The 20,192-nt window shown below is 37.6% G+C and overlaps 2 protein-coding genes across 3 annotated transcripts in view; both read left to right on the top strand.

Annotated features, from left to right (window-relative positions):
* LOC306854568 (arf-GAP with Rho-GAP domain, ANK repeat and PH domain-containing protein 1-like) overlaps positions 1–1,669 on the top strand; it is a 71,164-nt gene extending 69,495 nt beyond the window's left edge. The window contains exons 33-34 of one of the 2 annotated variants that reach the window (XM_079392700.1): positions 864–900; positions 1,512–1,669. In XM_079392700.1, coding sequence (XP_079248826.1) covers positions 864–881 — 18 coding nt within the window. In that variant the 3' untranslated portion in view covers positions 882–900; positions 1,512–1,669. The remainder of the gene's footprint in view (positions 1–863; positions 901–1,511) is intronic. The other variant, XM_079392701.1, reaches the window with a different exon arrangement.
* The window catches only part of LOC306854576 (transmembrane O-methyltransferase homolog), a gene marked incomplete at its 5' end in the record, with an annotated part of 605,488 nt that overhangs the window by 243,936 nt on the left and 341,360 nt on the right, over positions 1–20,192 (top strand). The gene's annotated exons all lie outside the window — the stretch shown is intronic.

Genomic DNA, 20,192 nt, shown 5'->3' on the forward strand with positions numbered 1-20,192 from the left:
ATCAGGAGTGAATCCTGTGAATCAGGAGTGAATCCTGTGAATCAGGAGTGAATCCTGTGAATCCTGTGAATCAGGAGTGAATCCTGTGAATCCTGTGAATCCTGTGAATCAGGAGTGAATCCTGTGAATCCTGTGAATCCTGTGAATCAGGAGTGAATCCTGTGAATCCTGTGAATCAGGAGTGAATCCTGTGAATCAGGAGTGAATCAGGAATGAATCAGGAGTGAATCAGGAGTGAATCACGTGAGCTGCACATGAACCGTACTGTACTAATGCTTTATTACTGGAGGAAGTGGAGGTGTTTGTTTCTATCTGTCTTCACACATACAGCGGACATCCAATTAACAATGAAGTTCAGAAGCAATAAATCATGTGTAAACAAATGAAAAATAACTGGTGTTGTGTCTGTGAGGAGCAGGTGTTGGGTTATTGCTCATATCATTATCTTAATGGGTGAATTCCTCTAACCTTTTTACCCATAATTCTGCAGGACTGTCCTCCGTATACATTATATCAGTGACGGTGTGTGTATTTATGACAACATGAATTCAACAGAAAAGTGAAGAAGAATCTAATCCTAATGTCTTCTGTTACATCATTCTGAAGAAGATGATTGAACATTGTTAATTTAATACTTTTATATATGTCTATAATTGTATGTGTACATGTATATAAAATATTTTTACATTTCTTTTTTTTGTTTATTAACTTTTTTTTTTTTTTTAAATCTCTGATGGACTGATGATCTCTGAGCTCATGACAGTGAATTTTCATTCCTTTAATACTATTGAAGTCAGTTTTCTGTTCTGTTTTCTGAGATAATCTGGCAGGTTTCGATTAAATTGATGCTTTATTTTCTGCAGCTCTTCAGAAATGTTTGACGGAGTGAATGTTGTTCAGGTGAGTCGTCCAGCTTCTGTGGTTCAGACCAACACAACAACAAAATCATCACAAATATATGTGTCCCTGCAGCACAAAAGCAGGTATATTTGTAGCAATAGACAACAATACATTGTATGGGTCAAAATTATCATTTTTTCTTTTATGACAAAAATCATTAGGATATTAAGATCATGTTCCATGAAGATATTTAGTAAATTTCCTACCGTAAATATATCAAAACTTCATTTTTGATTAGTAATATGCATTGCTAAGAACTTCATTTGAACAACTTTAAAGGAGATTTTCTCAATATTTAGATTTTTTTGCTCCCTCAGATTCCAGATTTTCTAATAGTTGTATCTCAGACAAATATTGTCCGATCATAACAAACCATACATCAATGGAAAGATTATTTATTCAGCTTTCATATAATGTATAAAATTGATCCTTATGACTGGTTTTGTGCTCCAGGGTCACATATATCATCAGTTTAAAGTCATGTAAATATTTTATATTCCTGCATCATTGATTTGTTTTATTTATTTTTTTTTTAAATATAAAATATTTATAAAATTTATTTAAATTAATTTTATATATTTTTTTATTCTTTACATTTATGTATTTATTAGGAACTGCAGGTGTGTGCGGGTCACAGTCACATCAGGCCGTCGATCGCTCCGATTCGGATCAGTTCACTCCGTCCGGATCTTCTCACGCACTTTGACCTTCACAGAGGTGACATCACACATCACTGCTCCAATCCGTCACTCTTTCCTGAGACGCACATGTTACTGGACTCCATTCTCGTGGATCATTGTGATGTTGAAGGCTGGGATGGATTTGTGTTTTTTAATATGTATTCAGAAGTTGTTCACCGGACTGCAGCGTCACACGAGGGGCATTTAGTGTCCCTCTAACCCACTTAAACACTCAAGGTGTCCGGTCGGACCAGACGGACTCATGTCAGACACACATGTGTGTTTTCTGTTTAACCTTTACACTTTTACAGACTTTATAACTTATTTCAGCCTGTATTAATGTCAATCAAACAGAATCACATCCAGAACTTTAAAGGTCAAAGTCCACAGAGAGAGAGAGAGAGAGTTTGTGTTTGTTTGTGTCTGTGTCTGTGTGTGTGAGAGAGAGATTAATGGTGCATCCACATCATGGCAGAATTACCATTTACATATATATCTATATCTATATCAATATTATATATTGTAGCAATAGCCAAAAATACATTGTATGGGTCAAAACGTTCGATTTTTCTTTTATACCAAAAATCATTAGGATATTAAGATCATGTTCCATGAAGATATTTAGTAAATATCCTACTGTAAATATATCAAAACTTCATTTTTGATTAGTAATATGCATTGCTAAGAACTTCATTTGAACAACTTTAAAGGAGATTTTCTCAATATTTAGATTTATTTGCTCCCTCAGATTCCAGATTTTCTAATAGTTGTATCTCAGCCAAATATTGTCCGATCATAACAAACCATACATCAATGGAAATATTATTTATAGTATCAATCCAGGGTCACACACACACACACACATATTAGTGCTGTCAAAATTAGTGCATTATCGCAGGCGATTAATTTTTCAGTTTAACGCGTTAAAATGATTTAACACAGGAGCGGAGCCTAGGGTTGGCCACCCCACTCATAACTGCTACTTCTGTCTCTCCAGCTTCACTATTCATTTCATATCGACGCGTGAATGAAACTACATGCATGCAGTGTCGTGGTCAGTTATGTCATGAAGTTACCAAAAAGGTGATTAAAGTCGCCTTAAAACTGTGCGTGCATGTAATATATTTTCTATGGTATGTCTCTGAAATGGTTTTCCAAACTGTCCTGTAGCATCCCAGCTCTAGCTATGTTTCCATCCAAAGATTCAAATTAAACTTATGCGCAAAACTGGAATATCGCATAAAACATATGCAAATAAACCCCTGTTTCCATCCAACGAGTCAAAGAGAACAAAATCGTCACTTCCTGGTAAACCGTGGCACTAAATATCTCTAAGAATATAGGAGAAGCCACTGAAAATATGAATTTTCATATATGACATAAATGACTTGCACCTCAGAGCGAGCAGACGAAACAATAAATGCGGTCATTACTTCCGGAGGCAGATGCTGCTGTTTGGGACGCAGTCGTGTAAGACAATTATACAGAAATACTTTGATGACAGACTTTGCTCAGGCATTTCAGAACGACTATAACAACATATAGATGCTGTGAACGAGACCGGTCCCTGCTAGTCAAGTTATCCCATCTAATAGCGCAAAGTCACATGACTTATTCGACACGTATGGAGACATTTATTCGGTAAATGTGTTTCCATCGTAGTTTATGCGCATTTTTTCTTATCGAATAAAAAATGATAGAAACGCAGCTACTGTCTCCCTCATCTAACACACCTGATTCGGCTCATTAGTAGAAACTTTAAGACCTGAAGTGTGTCAGAAAAGTTAAAGAGAGCTGAGAGAAAATACGTTCAGTAGAGGCAGCTCTTAAAGTAATAGCAGCCAAAACAAGCTAATAACCAGCTGCTGGGATGTCTGTTCATCAAAGAAAAAATGCTTTTATAGCTTTAAGGATTCAGCTATATTTAATTTAGAATTTAGTGTTTGAAAACCTTATTCAATTTCTGTGTATTTCTGCTGAAGGGCATATGTATGACATTTATTATATATGAAGATGGTTGTAAGTTAACTTCAATGTTATTTTGAAAGTCTAATAAACAGTTAAATTGATGGCTCTCAGTTATACTGTAATGTTGAATGGCTAGTCAATGGATAAATATTAGGGGAAAACAACCATTTCCTGGAGACATCAGTAGTATTGGTATCAGTGATACTGGCCTTCAGTCATAAAAAATATGCCATTAAACAAATATAAAAAATATACTGTCTTTATGTTTTGTACATTAATTTGAAGATTGAATGTGAAATTATTGCAATATAAAAGTATAATTAAAAACTTTAATGTTAGGTGGGATTTCTGAAAAAATATGCGATTAATGAATTTTTTTAATCGATTGACAGCACTAATATATATATATATATAGTGTTTATATATAATATATGCAATTATTAAAATTAAAATATGTAATTAAAAATTGTTTTATATATATATGTAAATGCTGATTCTGACATGTTAACATCCCATAACTTTGTGTGCATTTTATTTCTGTGTGTGTGCTTATGTTTGTATCAGTGTGTGTTTCATCTGTTGAATCCTGTAGAAAATGAAGCGATCATGTTTTGTTGATATTGCTGTAATATAACTTTATTCATATGATTAGCCTTTATAATTTAATCATGATGATTCACACATTAACATTCCAGAGACTGTGATTGTTTTTAAATCAGAAAACATTGCTTTAGTTTACACACAGACACACGCACACACACACTCATACACGCACAGACACACGCACACACACACACACACAGACACACTCACAACACACTCACACATACACGCACAGACACAGACACACGCGCACACACACACAGACACATGCACACACACACGCACAGACACACGCACGCACAGACACGCACACACACACACTCATACACGCACACACACACACACACACACACACAGAAGCGTGCACACACACACACTCATACATGCACAGACACACGCACACACACACAGAAGCGTGCACACACACACACTCACGCACACAAACACACATAGAAACACACACACACTCACGCACACAAACACACACAGAAGCGCACACACACAGAAGCACACACACACACAGAAGCACACACACACACTCACGCACAAACACACATGCACACACACACTCACGCACACACACAGAAACACACACACGTACACACAGGGAGTCTTTCCTGAAACAGGAGCAGAATGAATCCGATTGAATCATCCGTGTTTAATGAATGAAGCTCACAGACTGTAAACACCGCAGCCTCGTCGTGTGATTGATTCAATTAGCGTCTCGTTTTATGTGAAATTAAATCAGGTGGCGTAAATGAGTTTGCACAGATCTTTTCCCTCAGTTGTGTTCATTTAACGAGAATCAGAGCTTCTGAAGAATCAGACTCTTATCTGGTAAATATAGATCAATAAAGTTTTGAAGACTCTTGAAGTATTATTATCTGAATGTCACGTTCATAAATCAGTCATATACAGACAAGTTTGACGTGACATCTGGAAAATATAGATTTGTTTACATATTAAAGTCAGAATTTACTGATATGACTTTTTCTTTCTTTAGTGGAACAGAAAAGAGAAATGAAATGTAGTTTTTAAAAAGTCGTTGAGCTCCAGTGTCGGTTATTCCCCTTGGTCTTTCTTTGCATGTGTTTTCCATAGAAGAAAGTCATTATTGGCTGAACTATCGTTTAAAATGTGTACATTTGAGAACAGGATGTTTAGCGTCTAACGAAGTGATTATTTTGACATAAGCATATTGAATTACTGTGAGATTATAACTTGTTTTAAGTCTTTGTACATGCTTTGCTGTATTTGATCAGTGTGTAAAAATATAATTTTAAACGTTTTACAGTGTTTGTGTAATGACTGTCAATAATCTGATTGATTAACTAACTGGTAACAGATATTCATATCCATCATTTGATTACTGCTGTTATACCCTTATTACAGGAACTTCACTGAACAACCACTTAACTACTGGTTAACATTAAAGTTAACTAGCAGCCCACTGGCGTCAGCTGCAAATGAGCTTTTATTTCATTAGAACAGCATCTGATGAATCATTTACAGTAAGACTAGGAACATGAATCAAGAGTCGATAGTTTATAGTTTGTGTGTCTATTCAATGTATAATCATTTTTATATCAGTTTTAGTTATTTTAGTCAAGTTAAACTAAAGAAAATGAGAAATCACCATTCTGAAACCAGATTGAGTATAATAATAATAATAATAATAACTATACCGTTTTCTTTTCAAAAACAACAATAAGAGATTCTGGTATATTGCATCAATACAGTAAAATTGCATTTTGAGAGGAAAAATGTGTATAGGCTATATTTTATTATTACATTCAGAAATAATAGGCTAAAATATCAGTAAACAAAGCTAAATGTGTACAAATATTATAAACACACTACACTTTAACCGTGGTTATACAAAAAAGGTACACTTTTACTATAATAAAACCATGGTTCATTCTCTTAAGAAATATGTATTTGTTTTCTTTGTTGTTTTTATAACTGCACTGCCTTAATGGTTTGATGTTTTGTATGGTTAAATATAACAAATCTGAAAATACGCGCTCCGAAGTCCTGGTCTGAATCAAATGTGAAATAATCTGAAACTAATCCAAATCTGAAACAAAAGCATGTCCTGAATTCCTGAAATATGATGTGTCATATTTTAGAGCAGTCACTGCAATTTCTGAAAGAAGTCAATTAAATCTGGATGTGGGTGCTGTGTGTGAGAGAAACATTGAAATGTTCTCCCCCTTTGGTTATCATTTTCATAAGTAACTTTAATTTAGTTCCACATTTTTTCTCAGTAACTGTAACTTAGTTACATTTTATTTTTTAAGAAGAACGTTTTTTCCTCCCGTGCCATTGTTAGATTCCAGTGTTGGCTAGGAGTCATGTTTGTTTAAGAGTTTAATTGAAACTTTTATTTATTTGTCAGACAGATGATTTTCATTACTGTATTACATGAGAAATAATGAGAAAAATAATGAGAATTTGAAGTTTAATCGTTTTGAACATGATGCAAAACTCTTAATGGTCCTAAAAATAGGCTTCGTTTTAATTGACGCTCATTTTATTGACTTTTTTCACACCACATTATTTTCACTACAGTACTACATGAGAAATAATGGATTTTAATTGTCATGAACGTCATACGATGCACAATGCAAAACACTTGATGGCCCTAAAAATAGGCTTCATTTCTTGTAGAATATAATGTATTATATTTTGTTGATTTTTTTTTTTTCCTTGATGATTTGAAATTTTGTATAGATTTGTTTTCTTTTTCTTTTGTAGCAGCATCACAGGAGAGAGCATCCCGTGTACAGCACATGCATGTGAACGCATCGTTAAGAGGTCGTGACCTCACACAGGAATGATGAAGTGAAGTCTGTCTCTGCTGAATGATGGCTCTTCATCTCTGACCTTCTTTCTGTGGTCGCAGCAGATCGTCTGCATGGATTCGCAGCTCGTTCCTCTCTCAGGGCCGGCTGTCTCGCTCATTATCACAGTCAGACTCAGAGCCGTTTGTCCGAGCCATTCAGAGCTCTTGTGCCCAGTTCAAAGGCTTTTTCTTCTTGGTTTTTACAGACTCGATCCGAGCTCCTCATTAGCGTGTCGCCATCTGACCCTCATATCACCATAGCAACTGTTTTCATGCTTTCTGCTCTTCTCTTCGTATATCGATCATAATCATATACAGTCATATTGATATTTTGTGATTCTTTCTCTCACAAGGCTTGATATGTTTACTGTGGTAAACTGAACCTGTAGATTTACTGACGTCTGACACAGTTTCAGTCACGATGTAATGATGATATCATGATGTTTTGGGTCATGTCTATTGTGTGTGTGTCGTGAGGTAGACGCTGATAGAGTGCATTGTGTGACATCTGATGCTGTATTTCATGACAAAATTACACTACACCATTTACACTGAAAATTAAGTCTAAATTGAAATGATTTTGTTTTAAATTATTTGCATGATTTAAGGCAAAACCGTTGTTGTTTTTTCATGCAATTTTGAGATTTTGGTCTGTTTTGCTTCCATAATAAGTCTTCTAGTGGACTAGTGGGGAAAAAAGCATCCATAACACTTTATCTAGTTGCGTCTATAGACTTAAATTCTAATAAATATCTGTTTTGTTTGTTTCTCCACTTCAGCAGCACTTACATAAACCTAAACTGGTTCCTATCTATATTATAAAGGTTTTTTTTCATAGATCATTCATTTTTATTATTGCGATTTCAATTACAATACAATCTTTAAAGGTCGTTTTATTCAAATAAGTTTGTTTCTCCACTTCTGCAGCATTTACATACACCAACATTTTCAGTTTTATTCCTATCTATAATCTTAAGGTTATATAACACTTTATTCCTAAAAACATGGTAAAAATGTATCTTTTTGTGTCTGTTGACAGTATTTTCTGATTTATGAAGTGATAAAAAGAGAAATTCAAAATCCCCGCTATAAAAACCTTTAACTCTAAAATGTCAGAAAAGAATTTTGAACCAATGTTCAGATTTATGTTCTGGACATTTAGGCAAACTATGCCTCATTTGCATATTTAAAACATAGCACTTGTCTTATAAAACAACGGTCTTAATGTCCTGTGATTAATCGGCTGGGAAGTCAAATTATTACCCTGTTTACCTGTAGTGTCTTGCCTTGAAATAATGTAAAGACTTAGTGATAATGTCATATCCAATATATCATATTTTAAAGTGTACACTTTAATGTGTTTTGTACACAGTCGATCAGAACCGGTTTTGTGCACAAAATGATGTGCTGACTCACATTTGCGTTGAAGAAATGCAGCCGCCTCAGTCGTTCTGTGTTTGTCAGGCGTTAAAGTGCACCTGCGTTTTGTCATGAAATTCATCTGACACCTGATTCATTCAGTCCCTTAAATTAGTTATGATGCACAAACCACAGTCAGTCTTCATGTGTTGTTTTCTGGCTTTAGAACATGATTTGAAAAACTAGAATAGTCCCGCTGATACTCGAGGCATGAAACACAAACACACTCAGAAACAGCCGAGTATCTGCAGGTGCTTTTCCATGTTTATTGCTTTCAAATGCAGGATTATTTTTGCCTGTGTGTGTCTGTCTGTCTGTGTGTCTGTCTGTCTGTCTGTCTGTGTCTGTCTGTGTGTGTGTGTGTGTGTGTGTGTGTGTGTGTGTGTGTGTCTGTGTCTGTCTGTGTGCTTGTCTGTCTGTGTGTCTGTCTGTCTGTGCCTGCCTGTCTGTGTCTGTCTGTCTGTGTGTGCCTGTCTGTCTGTGCCTGTCTGTCTGTGTCTGTCTGTCTGTCTGTGTGTGCCTGTCTGTCTGTGTGTGTCTGTCTGTCTGTCTGTCTGTCTGTCTGTGTGTCTGTCTGTCTGTGTGTCTGTCTGTCTGTCTGTGTCTGTCTGTCTGTGTGTGTGTCTGTGTCTGTCTGTCTGTCTGTGTGTCTGTCTGTCTGTGTGTGTCTGTCTGTCTGTGTGTGCCTGTCTGTCTGTCTGTCTGTCTGTCTGTCTGTCTGTGTGTTTGTCTGTCTGTCTGTGTCTGTCTGTCTGTCTGTCTGTGTCTGTCTGTGTCTGTCTGTCTGTCTGTCTGTCTGTCTGTGTGTCTGTCTGTCTGTCTGTCTGTCTGTCTGTGTCTGTCTGTGTGTGTGTGTGTGTGTCTGTCTGTCTGTGTGTGTGTGTGTGTCTGTCTGTCTATGTGTGTGTCTGTCTGTCTGTCTGTGCCTGTCTGTCTATGTGTGTGTGTGTGTGTGTGTGTGTGTGTGTCTGTCTGTCTGTCTGTCTGTCTATGTGTGTGTCTGTCTGTCTGTGTCTGTCTGTGTCTGTCTGTCTGTCTGTCTGTCTGTCTGTCTGTCTGTCTGTCTGTGTGTGAGAGAGAGTGAATGCATTTCCCTCCAGCTCAATTCCACATCAACACTTTGTTGTGGAGAGAAAGCGCTGGAGATGGAGGGACGGATAGAGAGAGACTCGTCGCCGCAGGCTGTCTTTCACTGGTTTCTGAGCTACAATCGCTTCTGCTTATGTAAGTTGTTTTCATACAAGCCTGTTGGTGAACAATGAAAAAAACAACTTCTGAAAGTGTGAAGCTCTCCACAGCTCACGTGTGTGTGTGGATGCGAACCAATGCGATGACACAGTTAAAGTTTTTGTGTTTTCTTAAAAAATAAAGAAGTGATAAACTAAATGTAAATTTCTTTATTGGCATCTACTGTATATGATTCCATGAAGAACCTTTAACATTCATGGACAGTGTTGGGGGTAAGTGTCCAGAATTGAAAAGTAACGTAACATTACTTTCCATAAATTAAGTAACGTAATTAGTTACCTTTTTAGGGAGTAATGCAATATTGTAATGCATTACTTTTAAAAGTAACTAAGTAACACTTTCATGGCGTAACACAATATTGTAACGCATTACTTTACCCAATGCTGTTCATGAAACAAAAGGTTCTTTATAGTGGAAATGGATTCTTTAGATTATTAAAAAATTCTTGAATGCTTCTGTTAAAAAAACTGAAAGGTTCTTTGAGGAACCAAAAATGGATCTTCTATGACATTGCTGCAAAAACACCTTGAAAGCTTTATTTTAAAGAGTGTAATTTTGGAGGCAAAGACAGTAAAAACACATGATAACACTTAATTGATTAACAGTAATATCCCTTATATGTGCAGTAAAAAACTGAAACAGATCTAATGGGACATTTCATGTAAATGTACAGTAAAATACTGTTAAATTGAAAATTTAGTTAGTTGAAAATTAGTTTTTGGAAGTTGAAGAGAACAAGCTGTCTTATGATTTATGGTGAAAAACCATAAGCTGAACTTCCCAGAATCCTCTGTGACACCAGCTCACATTTCATTTTATTGGTTTTTACACTGAACGGTTTACAAAATAATGCTTGGAATTTTAACAGTAAAACCTTTTAATTAATTAATGTTAAGTTTCCTTACTATATACACTCACCTAAAGGATTATTAGGAACACCTGTTCAATTTCTCATTAATGCAATTATCTAATCAACCAATCACATGGCAGTTGCTTCGATGCATTTAGGGGTGTGGTCCTGGTCAAGACAATCTCCTGAACTCCAAACTGAATGTCAGAATGGGAAAGAAAGGTGATTTAAGCAATTTTGAGCGTGGCATGGTTGCTGGTGCCAGACGGGCCGATCTGAGTATTTCACAATCTGCTCAGTTACTGGGATTTTCACACACAACCATTTCTAGGGTTTACAAAGAATGGTGTGAAAAGGGAAAAACATCCAGTATGCGGCAGTCCTGTGGGCGAAAATGCCTTGTTGATGCTAGAGGTCAGAGGAGAATGGGCCGACTGATTCAAGCTGATAGAAGAGCAACTTTGACTGAAATAACCACTCGTTACAACCGAGGTATGCAGCAAAGCATTTGTGAAGCCACAACACGCACAACCTTGAGGCGGATGGGCTACAACAGCAGAAGACCCCACCGGGTACCACTCATCTCCACTACAAATAGGAAAAAGAGGCTACAATTTGCACGAGCTCACCAAAATTGGACGGTTGAAGACTGGAAAAATGTTGCCTGGTCTGATGAGTCTCGATTTCTGTTGAGACATTCAGATGGTAGAGTCAGAATTTGGCGTAAACAGAATGAGAACATGGATCCATCATGCCTTGTTACCACTGTGCAGGCTGGTGGTGGTGGTGTAATGGTGTGGGGGATGTTTTCTTGGCACACTTTAGGCCCCTTAGTGCCAATTGGGCATCGTTTAAATGCCACGGCCTACCTGAGCATTGTTTCTGACCATGTCCATCCCTTTATGACCACCATGTACCCATCCTCTGAAGGCTACTTCCAGCAGGATAATGCACCATGTCACAAAGCTCGAATCATTTCAAATTGGTTTCTTGAACATGACAATGAGTTCACTGTACTAAAATGGCCCTCACAGTCACCAGATCTCAACCCAATAGAGCATCTTTGGGATGTGGTGGAACGGGAGCTTCGTGCCCTGGATGTGCATCCCACAAATCTCCATCAACTGCAAGATGCTATCCTATCAATATGGGCCAACATTTCTAAAGAATGCTTTCAGCACCTTGTTGAATCAATGCCACGTAGAATTAAGGCAGTTCTGAAGGCGAAAGGGGGTCAAACACAGTATTAGTATGGTGTTCCTAATAATCCTTTAGGTGAGTGTGTGTATATATATATATATATATATATTGCAAAAAAAAAACAAAGATTTAATAGGAAATTTTACAGTAAATTGTTAAATTTTAGTTTTTGGAAGTGAAATAGAATAACCTGTCTTTATTTACAGTGAAAATGTAATTGAGACACTCAGCTCACATTTGATTTTCTCTTAAAATAACTGTTACTTGTTTCTTAGTTTTTTCTTGTCATTTCTATACATTAGGGTTGTATATTACATCTTATATTGTTAAATGAATGTTTATGACTATGACGGTGTTTGTATTGGTGTCTATGACATTGTGCTCCTTCTATATGGTAGTATTTTTACTTCTAATGAACTTTGATTCATTGTGTGATTAAATTTTTTTTTCTCTTTACCACCTTTGTTTTTCTATTTCAGAAAGGTTTTAAAAAATATTAACGTTATTTCAGTTATTAGAATAAAAGTTTTGTAATATGTATAATTTAAGATATAATTCTGTAGTTATTGTTGCTACCTTTTTTTTCTTCAGTAATTCTTTTTTTTAAACCATAAAACGTAACAGTTACACTTCTGAGAGCCCAAGAAATGTGAAAAGGTCCATATTTAGAGTTCTCTATCTGTTAGCATTCGATTAATAAGACATCTTCCAGAACTAAACGCTTGATCTTAAGCAGACAAGACTGCAGCCAGCATTGCTTTTCTGTCCAAGTGAAGCTCAATCCCATCAGACGAGTCTCTCTGTAGGATGTTGTGTTGCTTTCTTTCCTTTTGAAGGAAATACAAATAATCACAAAGCCCAGTTTGTGAAGCAGCATCATTACAGAAGAGTCTGCTGGCTTAGATGAAGATCGGCACCGCCGCCAGACCCTCCTCTTCCTCACTTTTAATGATATGAACGGTGAGGAGTCATGTTTTCAGTCAATACTGGGCTCTGAATCACTGCTGAATTGTGTGGATGTTAAGTTCATTCCTCTTAATTTACAGCTGTTTAATTGGCCTGTGATTCCTCCGTCGCCATGACAACCGCATCAGCACCGCCTTACCTGAGAGCATCACTCGTTCAGACTCCAGGTGTGTTTGGATGCTTTATTATAGTAGTCAAGATGAATCAGAATGGATGTGTCTTTATATATAACCTTATAACCAGTCATAAAGGACCGTTTTTGAAATTTATCAAATCTAAATATCACCTTAAAAGTTGTTCAAATTAAGTTCTTAGCCATGCATATTACTAATCAAAAATGAAGTTTTGATATATTTACGGTAGGAAATTTACTAAATATCTTGATGGAACATGATCTTAATATCCTAATGATTTTTGTTATAAAAGAGAAATGTATAATTTTGACGCATACAATGTATTGTTGGCTATTGTTACAAATATATCGGTGTTACTCATGACTGCTTTTGTGCTCCAGGGTCACATATCTTCATTAACAGAATTGGTCTTCATGACGGAGTTGTTTCTAAGAGACTGAAAGTGTTTCTGTGTTTGTATTCCTGGAGCGTCTGTGCCGAGTCTCTCTCTGGCTCTGGTGAAGCATCAGCACTTTCTGCTTAATTAATCCTGTAAGTTGTGTGAGTTTTGTGCTTCAGAAGCTGTGGAAGGACGTTCAGCTCTTAAGCAGCTTTACAGAGACACATTTCAGCAGTTTTCTGCTTCGCTTCAGTCGCTTCAGTTCAAATCTCTTTCCCTGCAGTCACTGGAAACGCAATTCACTTTCATTTACTTCATATCCCAGCTAACAAAAGAGTTCTACGAACATTTCCATTACGTTATGAAAATTTTATTTCTGAATGTTTATTTTTTAATTGTTTTAAAAACCTTTTGTTTTGGTTATGAGAACATTAAAGGAACGTAACATTGTATCATTTTGCAGACATTGTGGGAATGTTACTTTTGAATGTTCCGAAACAAGAAGCAACACGTTAGATGAACATCCAATTAAAATTTGCCTGAACAGTTTTATTAACATTTATAACTTTAATGGAAAGCACTGCGAAAAGTGATGTTTTGATGCACAGTGATGTAAGATATGAAGAGAAATTGGCCCAAATGATGTGAGTTTTTGCTTTAATGAGAACAAATATGTTACGTAAGAGGACTGGAGGCAGAGAGAAGGTACAAAGGTAAGTTTATTTGACCAACAGGTGAGAAAGGAGCGTGATGGCAGGTGAGTGAAACCACTTGAGAGTTCTCAGAGTTAATCTTCAGAGTTTGAACTTGTAACTTGTCCTTCAAGCGGGGATCACGGGAAACCTGAGGCGACACACACCGCTGACTCGGAGGAGACGGAGCAGGTATCCTAGAGGTACAGAATGCAGTTCAGCAGGCTAACAGGTAAGTATACTGAATGTCAAGGTTTCCTAAGACTGTGGTAGTTTTAGCAGTCCAACTTAGAAAGAACGAGACCGGACATCGAGTGTTTGGCGGTGTGTGTCTTTATGGGGAGCGGTGACGAGGAGCAGGTGAGTGTAATCAGAACACAGGTGAGAGTGATCAGAACACAGGTGAGAGTGATCAGAACACAGGTCAGAGTGATCAGAACACAGGTCAGAGTGATCAGAACACAGGTCAGAGTGATCAGAACACAGGTCAGAGTGATCAGAACACAGGTCAGAGTGATCAGAACACAGGTCAGAGTGATCAGAACACAGGTCAGAGTGATCAGAACACAGGTGAGAGTGATCAGAAGACAGGTGAGAGTGATCAGAAGACAGGTGAGAGTGATCAGAAGACAGGTGAGAGTGATCAGAAGACAGGTGAGAGTGATCAGAAGACAGGTGAGAGTGATCAGAAGACAGGTGAGAGTGATCAGAAGACAGGTGAACAGGTGCGTGTGATCAGAACACAGGTGCGTGTGATCAGAACACAGGTGAGTGTGATCAGAAGACAGGTGAGAGTGATCAGAACACAGATGAACAGGTGAGAGTGATCAGAAGACAGGTGAGAGTGATCAGAACACGGGTGAGTGTGATCAGAACACGGGTGAGAGTGATCAGAACACGGGTGAGAGTGATCAGAACACGGGTGAGAGTGATCAGAACACGGGTGAGAGTGATCAGAACACGGGTGAGAGTGATCAGAACACGGGTGAGAGTGATCAGAAGACAGGTGAGAGTGATCAGAAGACAGGTGAACAGGTGAGAGTGATCAGAACACAGGTGAGAGTGATCAGAACACAGGTGAGAGTGATCAGAACACAGGTGAGTGTGATCAGAACACAGGTGAGAGTGATCAGAAGACACGTGAGTGATCAGAAGACAGATGAGAGTGATCAGAACACAGATGAACAGGTGAGAGTGATCAGAACACAGGTGAGAGTGATCAGAAGACACGTGAGTGATCAGAAGACAGATGAGAGTGATCAGAACACAGATGAACAGGTGAGAGTGATCAGAACACAGGTGAGAGTGATCGCTGTGATTGTGTGGTGGCAGAGCCTGGCAGATCTGTGACAAAATATCTGCGTTTGACTGAAGGGTGTTTTTCTGAGCCCACTGGCTGATATTTGTTCTGGTTTTAAGCTAAAACTCCCTTCATTTGGATCAGTTTCTCTGCTTATCTTCTGTTATTGTGCATCTCAAGTAAATGTATCTTGATTTAAGAATTTGTGCAGAAAAACAAGACAAAAGTACTGAGGAAGAGTATGAATGTGTGCAAACAAATATAAGTTTTCAAATTTTTATCAATATTTTAAATTAGCTTTTATTTTTATATTTTTGTTTTAATTTTAAAGTTTTAGTCATTTTTTGTTGGGGTTTTTTTGTGGTCATTTTTATGCTTTTTTTTTTTAAATATCTATATAGTTTTCATTTTAATTTGAGTTATTTTAGTACATCAACTTAACTTAAAATTAAAAACGTTACCTTTCAGTTTGTTATTCACATAAAGCTTCAGTTATTGTGGCTACCGATGTTTTTGTTTTGCATAAATTAGGCTCTCAGTATAATAATATAATTATATTATGAGCTATTATCAAAATGTAATTTCTACTCAATACAATGGATTTTTTTTCTCAGTATTTCTCCTTGTTTCTTGTCAATGATTTACTTTGGATTTGTGTGTGTGTGTTCATGTTCCTCTGTCATCTCTGAAGACTCTCGCTCTCTCTCTCTCTCTGTGTGTGTGTGTGTGCATGTTTATGTGGTTTATGAGGACACAAATGTGTATAATGACATGGGTATGACAGAGGTATTACAATATGAAGGTGGTTTATGAGGACACTGCCTATGTCCCCGTAATTCAAAAGGCTTAAAAAACATACTAAATGGTGTTTTTTTTGAAAATCTAAAAATGCACAAAGTCTCCTGTGAGGGCTAAGTTTAGGTGTAGGGTTGGTGTAGGGCAATAGCACACACAGTTTGTTCAGTATAAAAACCATTACGCCTATGGAGAGTCCCCATAAACCACAAAAACCAACACGAGTGTGTGTGTGTGTGTGTGTGTGTGTGTGTGAAGGCTTCTCCATTAGCTGAGCTGTACAGACTCGCTGGTGTGTATTGACCTCTGTTATTAGCTGTGCATTAGACTGGAAGACAGGCAGAGAAATCTGAACCGGCCTCACACACACACACACACACACAGAGAGCCAATCGGATCCCTGTAATTCCTGTGCTTCTCCCGGAATCAATACAAGTCCTGCCTGCCATCTGCCTCTCAGCAAACGCACACACATCCTGTTAAAATCATAAAAGCGCTTCAGAAATGCTTCTTCAAGTTCCTAGAACAGCACATCATGTTCAGATCATCAGCTGTGTTTTGATGATTTCATTCGTCATTCAAACTCAGAAAATCCCGACTCCTGTTCCTGCATCCACAGACTGAACCAGAACATCATTCAACTGTGTTTCACAAAATTTCAACACATTTTCACCAAACCTGTGCCCATGTTTTAATATTAGCAAGGGGACAACCCCTATTTATTCTCTATTTATTTACCAGGAAAGTTTTCTTCATATTAATAGAACATTGCCTGTGTGTTTGAAGACCGTTCCTCTAACATTCCTAGCACAGGTTTAGCAAAACAGAATCTAAGAAAAAAAACCGCGGAATAACAAGAATTTATTAAGTAATACATTTGAACTATTTGCAAATAATATTTGTATTTTTTTTGTATATTTTGTTTCACATTTTTATCATAGAAATTGTCAAAAAATAAATGTTCATGTAACATTCATTCAGAGTTATCTGCTCTTTAATAATATTCCCAAAAAACTTGATTTATAAATCAATCATGGAACAATATTTGTTTCTGAAATATTTTAGGTGGACGTTCATCTAATGTTTTTTTAAAAAGCAGCCCCAAAGCATGATGTTTCCACCCCCATGCTTCACAGTAGGTATGGTGTTCTTTGGATGCAACTCAGCATTCTTTCTCCTCCAAACACGACGAGTTGAGTTTTTACCAAAAAGTTCTATTTTGGTTTCATCTGACCGTATGACATTCTCCCAATCCTCTTCTGGATCATCCAGATGCTCTCTAGCAAGCTTCAGACAGGCCGGACATGTACTGGCTTAAGCAGGAGGACACGTCTGGCACTGCAGGATTTGAGTCCCTGGCGGCGTAGTGTGTTACTGATGGTAGCCTTTGTTACTTTGGTCCCAGCTCTCTGCAGGTCATTCACTAGGTCCTCCGTGTGCTTCTGGGATTTTTGCTCACCGTTCTTGTGATCATTTTGACCCCACGGGGTGAGATCTTGCGTGGAGCCCCAGATTGAGGGAGATTATCAGTGGTCTTGTATGTCTTCCATTTTCTAATAATTGCTCCCACAGTTGATTTCTTCACAGCAAGCTGCTTGTCTATTGCAGATTCAGTCTTCCCAGCCTGGTGCAGGTCTACAATTTTGTTTCTGGTGTCCTTCGACAGCTCTTTGGTCTTGGCCATAGTGGAGTTTGGAGCGTGACTGTTTGAGGTTGTACTCTTTTATACTGATAACGAGTTCAAACAGGTGTCATTAATACAGGTAACGAGTGGAGGACAGAGGAGCCTCTTAAAGAAGAAGTTACAGGTCTGTGAGAGACAGAAATCTTGCTTGTTTGTAGGTGACCAAATACTTATTTTACCGAGGAATTTACCAATTAATTCATTAAAAATCCTACAATGTGATTTCCTGGATCCCCCCCCCCCCCCCCAAAAAAAGAGAACATTAATTATGAAAACATAATTTCTGAAATGTTAGGTTTTTAAAATGTTATTTCTTCGTTATTCAAATTTTAAGGGAACATACCATTTTATCATTCTCCAAAAATGATGGGAACGTTACTTTTGAATGTTCTCTGAATGTTCTGAAACAAGTATAACATTTAAAACGTTATGTATATATAAATACACACACATACATGCATTTCAGAAAAGTATGTTAGGTTCATATATGAATTTACATAAATATAGTCTCCTGAGACCCTGCGGCCTCTGTTTTAGTGATTTCTCTGAGACTGTACATGCCCCAGTGTTAATTCTGGATGTCCTGTACAGAGCACATTCAGGGCTTTTCAGAGATACTAAATGATTGGATGTTTCTCCGTGACCACTCCCTCTCCTTGGTCTTCAGATATGTCTGAAATTAATTTAGTGACACTCTTATGGAAATATGATAATATTTTGTAATTATCATTTAAAACGGACTAAATTTTTCAACATCTCAGAAAAACGCATTTTGCGAGACATAAATGAATTGGAAAGAAATTATATTTCAATATTCCTATGAAATCTTACATATTATAAAAATCTTGTCAATTATTACTCCCATTATTACACTTCTTTTTTCATTACGTTGCCCCAAAAACACATTAATATGCAAATTAGATTGTTTATAGATACATTGTATATAATGAGAAAATCTGTTTATGGCCATTTTACACACATTTTGCATAAAGAAAAATGGTATATCAAATCATTCTGTTATAACATAGTTGAGAATTATCTTTGGTTAAAAAAAAAAATCCTGAAAACTAAAAATGTATCGGTGATTTAAAAAAATCAATTGTTTTTGCCTATGCATGTTCATTCATGTCTTTTTATATATATATACAGGTCCTTTTCAAAAAATTAGCATATTGTGATAAAGTTAATTATTTTCTGTAATGTACTGATAAACATTAGACTTTCATATATTTTAGATTCATTACAACACAACTGAAGTAGTTCAAGCCTTTTATTGTTTTAATATTGATGATTTTGGCATACAGCTCATGAAAACCCAAAATTCCTATCTCAAAAAATTAGCATATCATGAAAAGGTTCTCTAAACGAGCTATTAACCTAATCATCTGAATCAACTAATTAACTCTAAACACCTGCAAAAGATTCCTGAGGCTTTTAAAAACTCCCAGCCTGGTTCATTACTCAAAACCGCAATCATGGGTAAGACTGCCGACCTGACTGCTGTCCAGAAGGCCATCATTGACACCCTCAAGCAAGAGGGTAAGACACAGAAAGACATTTCTGAACGAATAGGCTGTTCCCAGAGTGCTGTATCAAGGCACCTCAGTGGGAAGTCTGTGGGAAGGAAAAAGTGTGGCAGAAAACGCAGCACAACGAGAAGAGGTGACCGGACCCTGAGGAAGATTGTGGAGAAGGACCGATTCCAGACCTTGGGGGACCTGCGGAAGCAGTGGACTGAGTCTGGAGTAGAAACATCCAGAGCCACCGTGTACAGGCGTGTGCAGGAAATGGGCTACAGGTGCCGCATTCCCCAGGTCAAGCCACTTTTGAACCAGAAACAGCGGCAGAAGCGCCTGACCTGGGCTACAGAGAAGCAGCACTGGACTGTTGCTCAGTGGTCCAAAGTACTTTTTTCGGATGAAAGCAAATTTTGCATGTCATTCGGAAATCAAGGTGCCAGAGTCTGGAGGAAGACTGGGGAGAGGGAAATGCCAAAATGCCTGAAGTCCAGTGTCAAGTACCCACAGTCAGTGCTGCTGGTGTTGGTCCACTGTGTTTTATCAAGGGCAGGGTCAATGCAGCTAGCTATCAGGAGATTTTGGAGCACTTCATGCTTCCATCTGCTGAAAAGCTTTATGGAGATGAAGATTTCATTTTTCAGCACGACCTGGCACATGCTCACAGTGCCAAAACCACTGGTAAATGGTTTACTGACCATGGTATTACTGTGCTCAATTGGCCTGCCAACTCTCCTGACCTGAACCCCATAGAGAATCTGTGGGATATTGTGAAGAGAAAGTTGAGAGACGCAAGACCCAACACTCTGGATGAGCTTAAGGCCGCTATCGAAGCATCCTGGGCCTCCATAACACCTCAGCAGTGCCACAGGCTGATTGCCTCCATGCCACGCCGCATTGAAGCAGTCATTTCTGCAAAAGGATTCCCGACCAAGTATTGAGTGCATAACTGAACATAATTATTTGAAGGTTGACTTTTTTTGTATTAAAAACACTTTTCTTTTATTGGTCG

This window comes from Barbus barbus (assembly GCF_936440315.1).
Source record: "Barbus barbus genome assembly, chromosome: 34".
Lineage (NCBI taxonomy): Eukaryota > Metazoa > Chordata > Actinopteri > Cypriniformes > Cyprinidae > Barbus > Barbus barbus.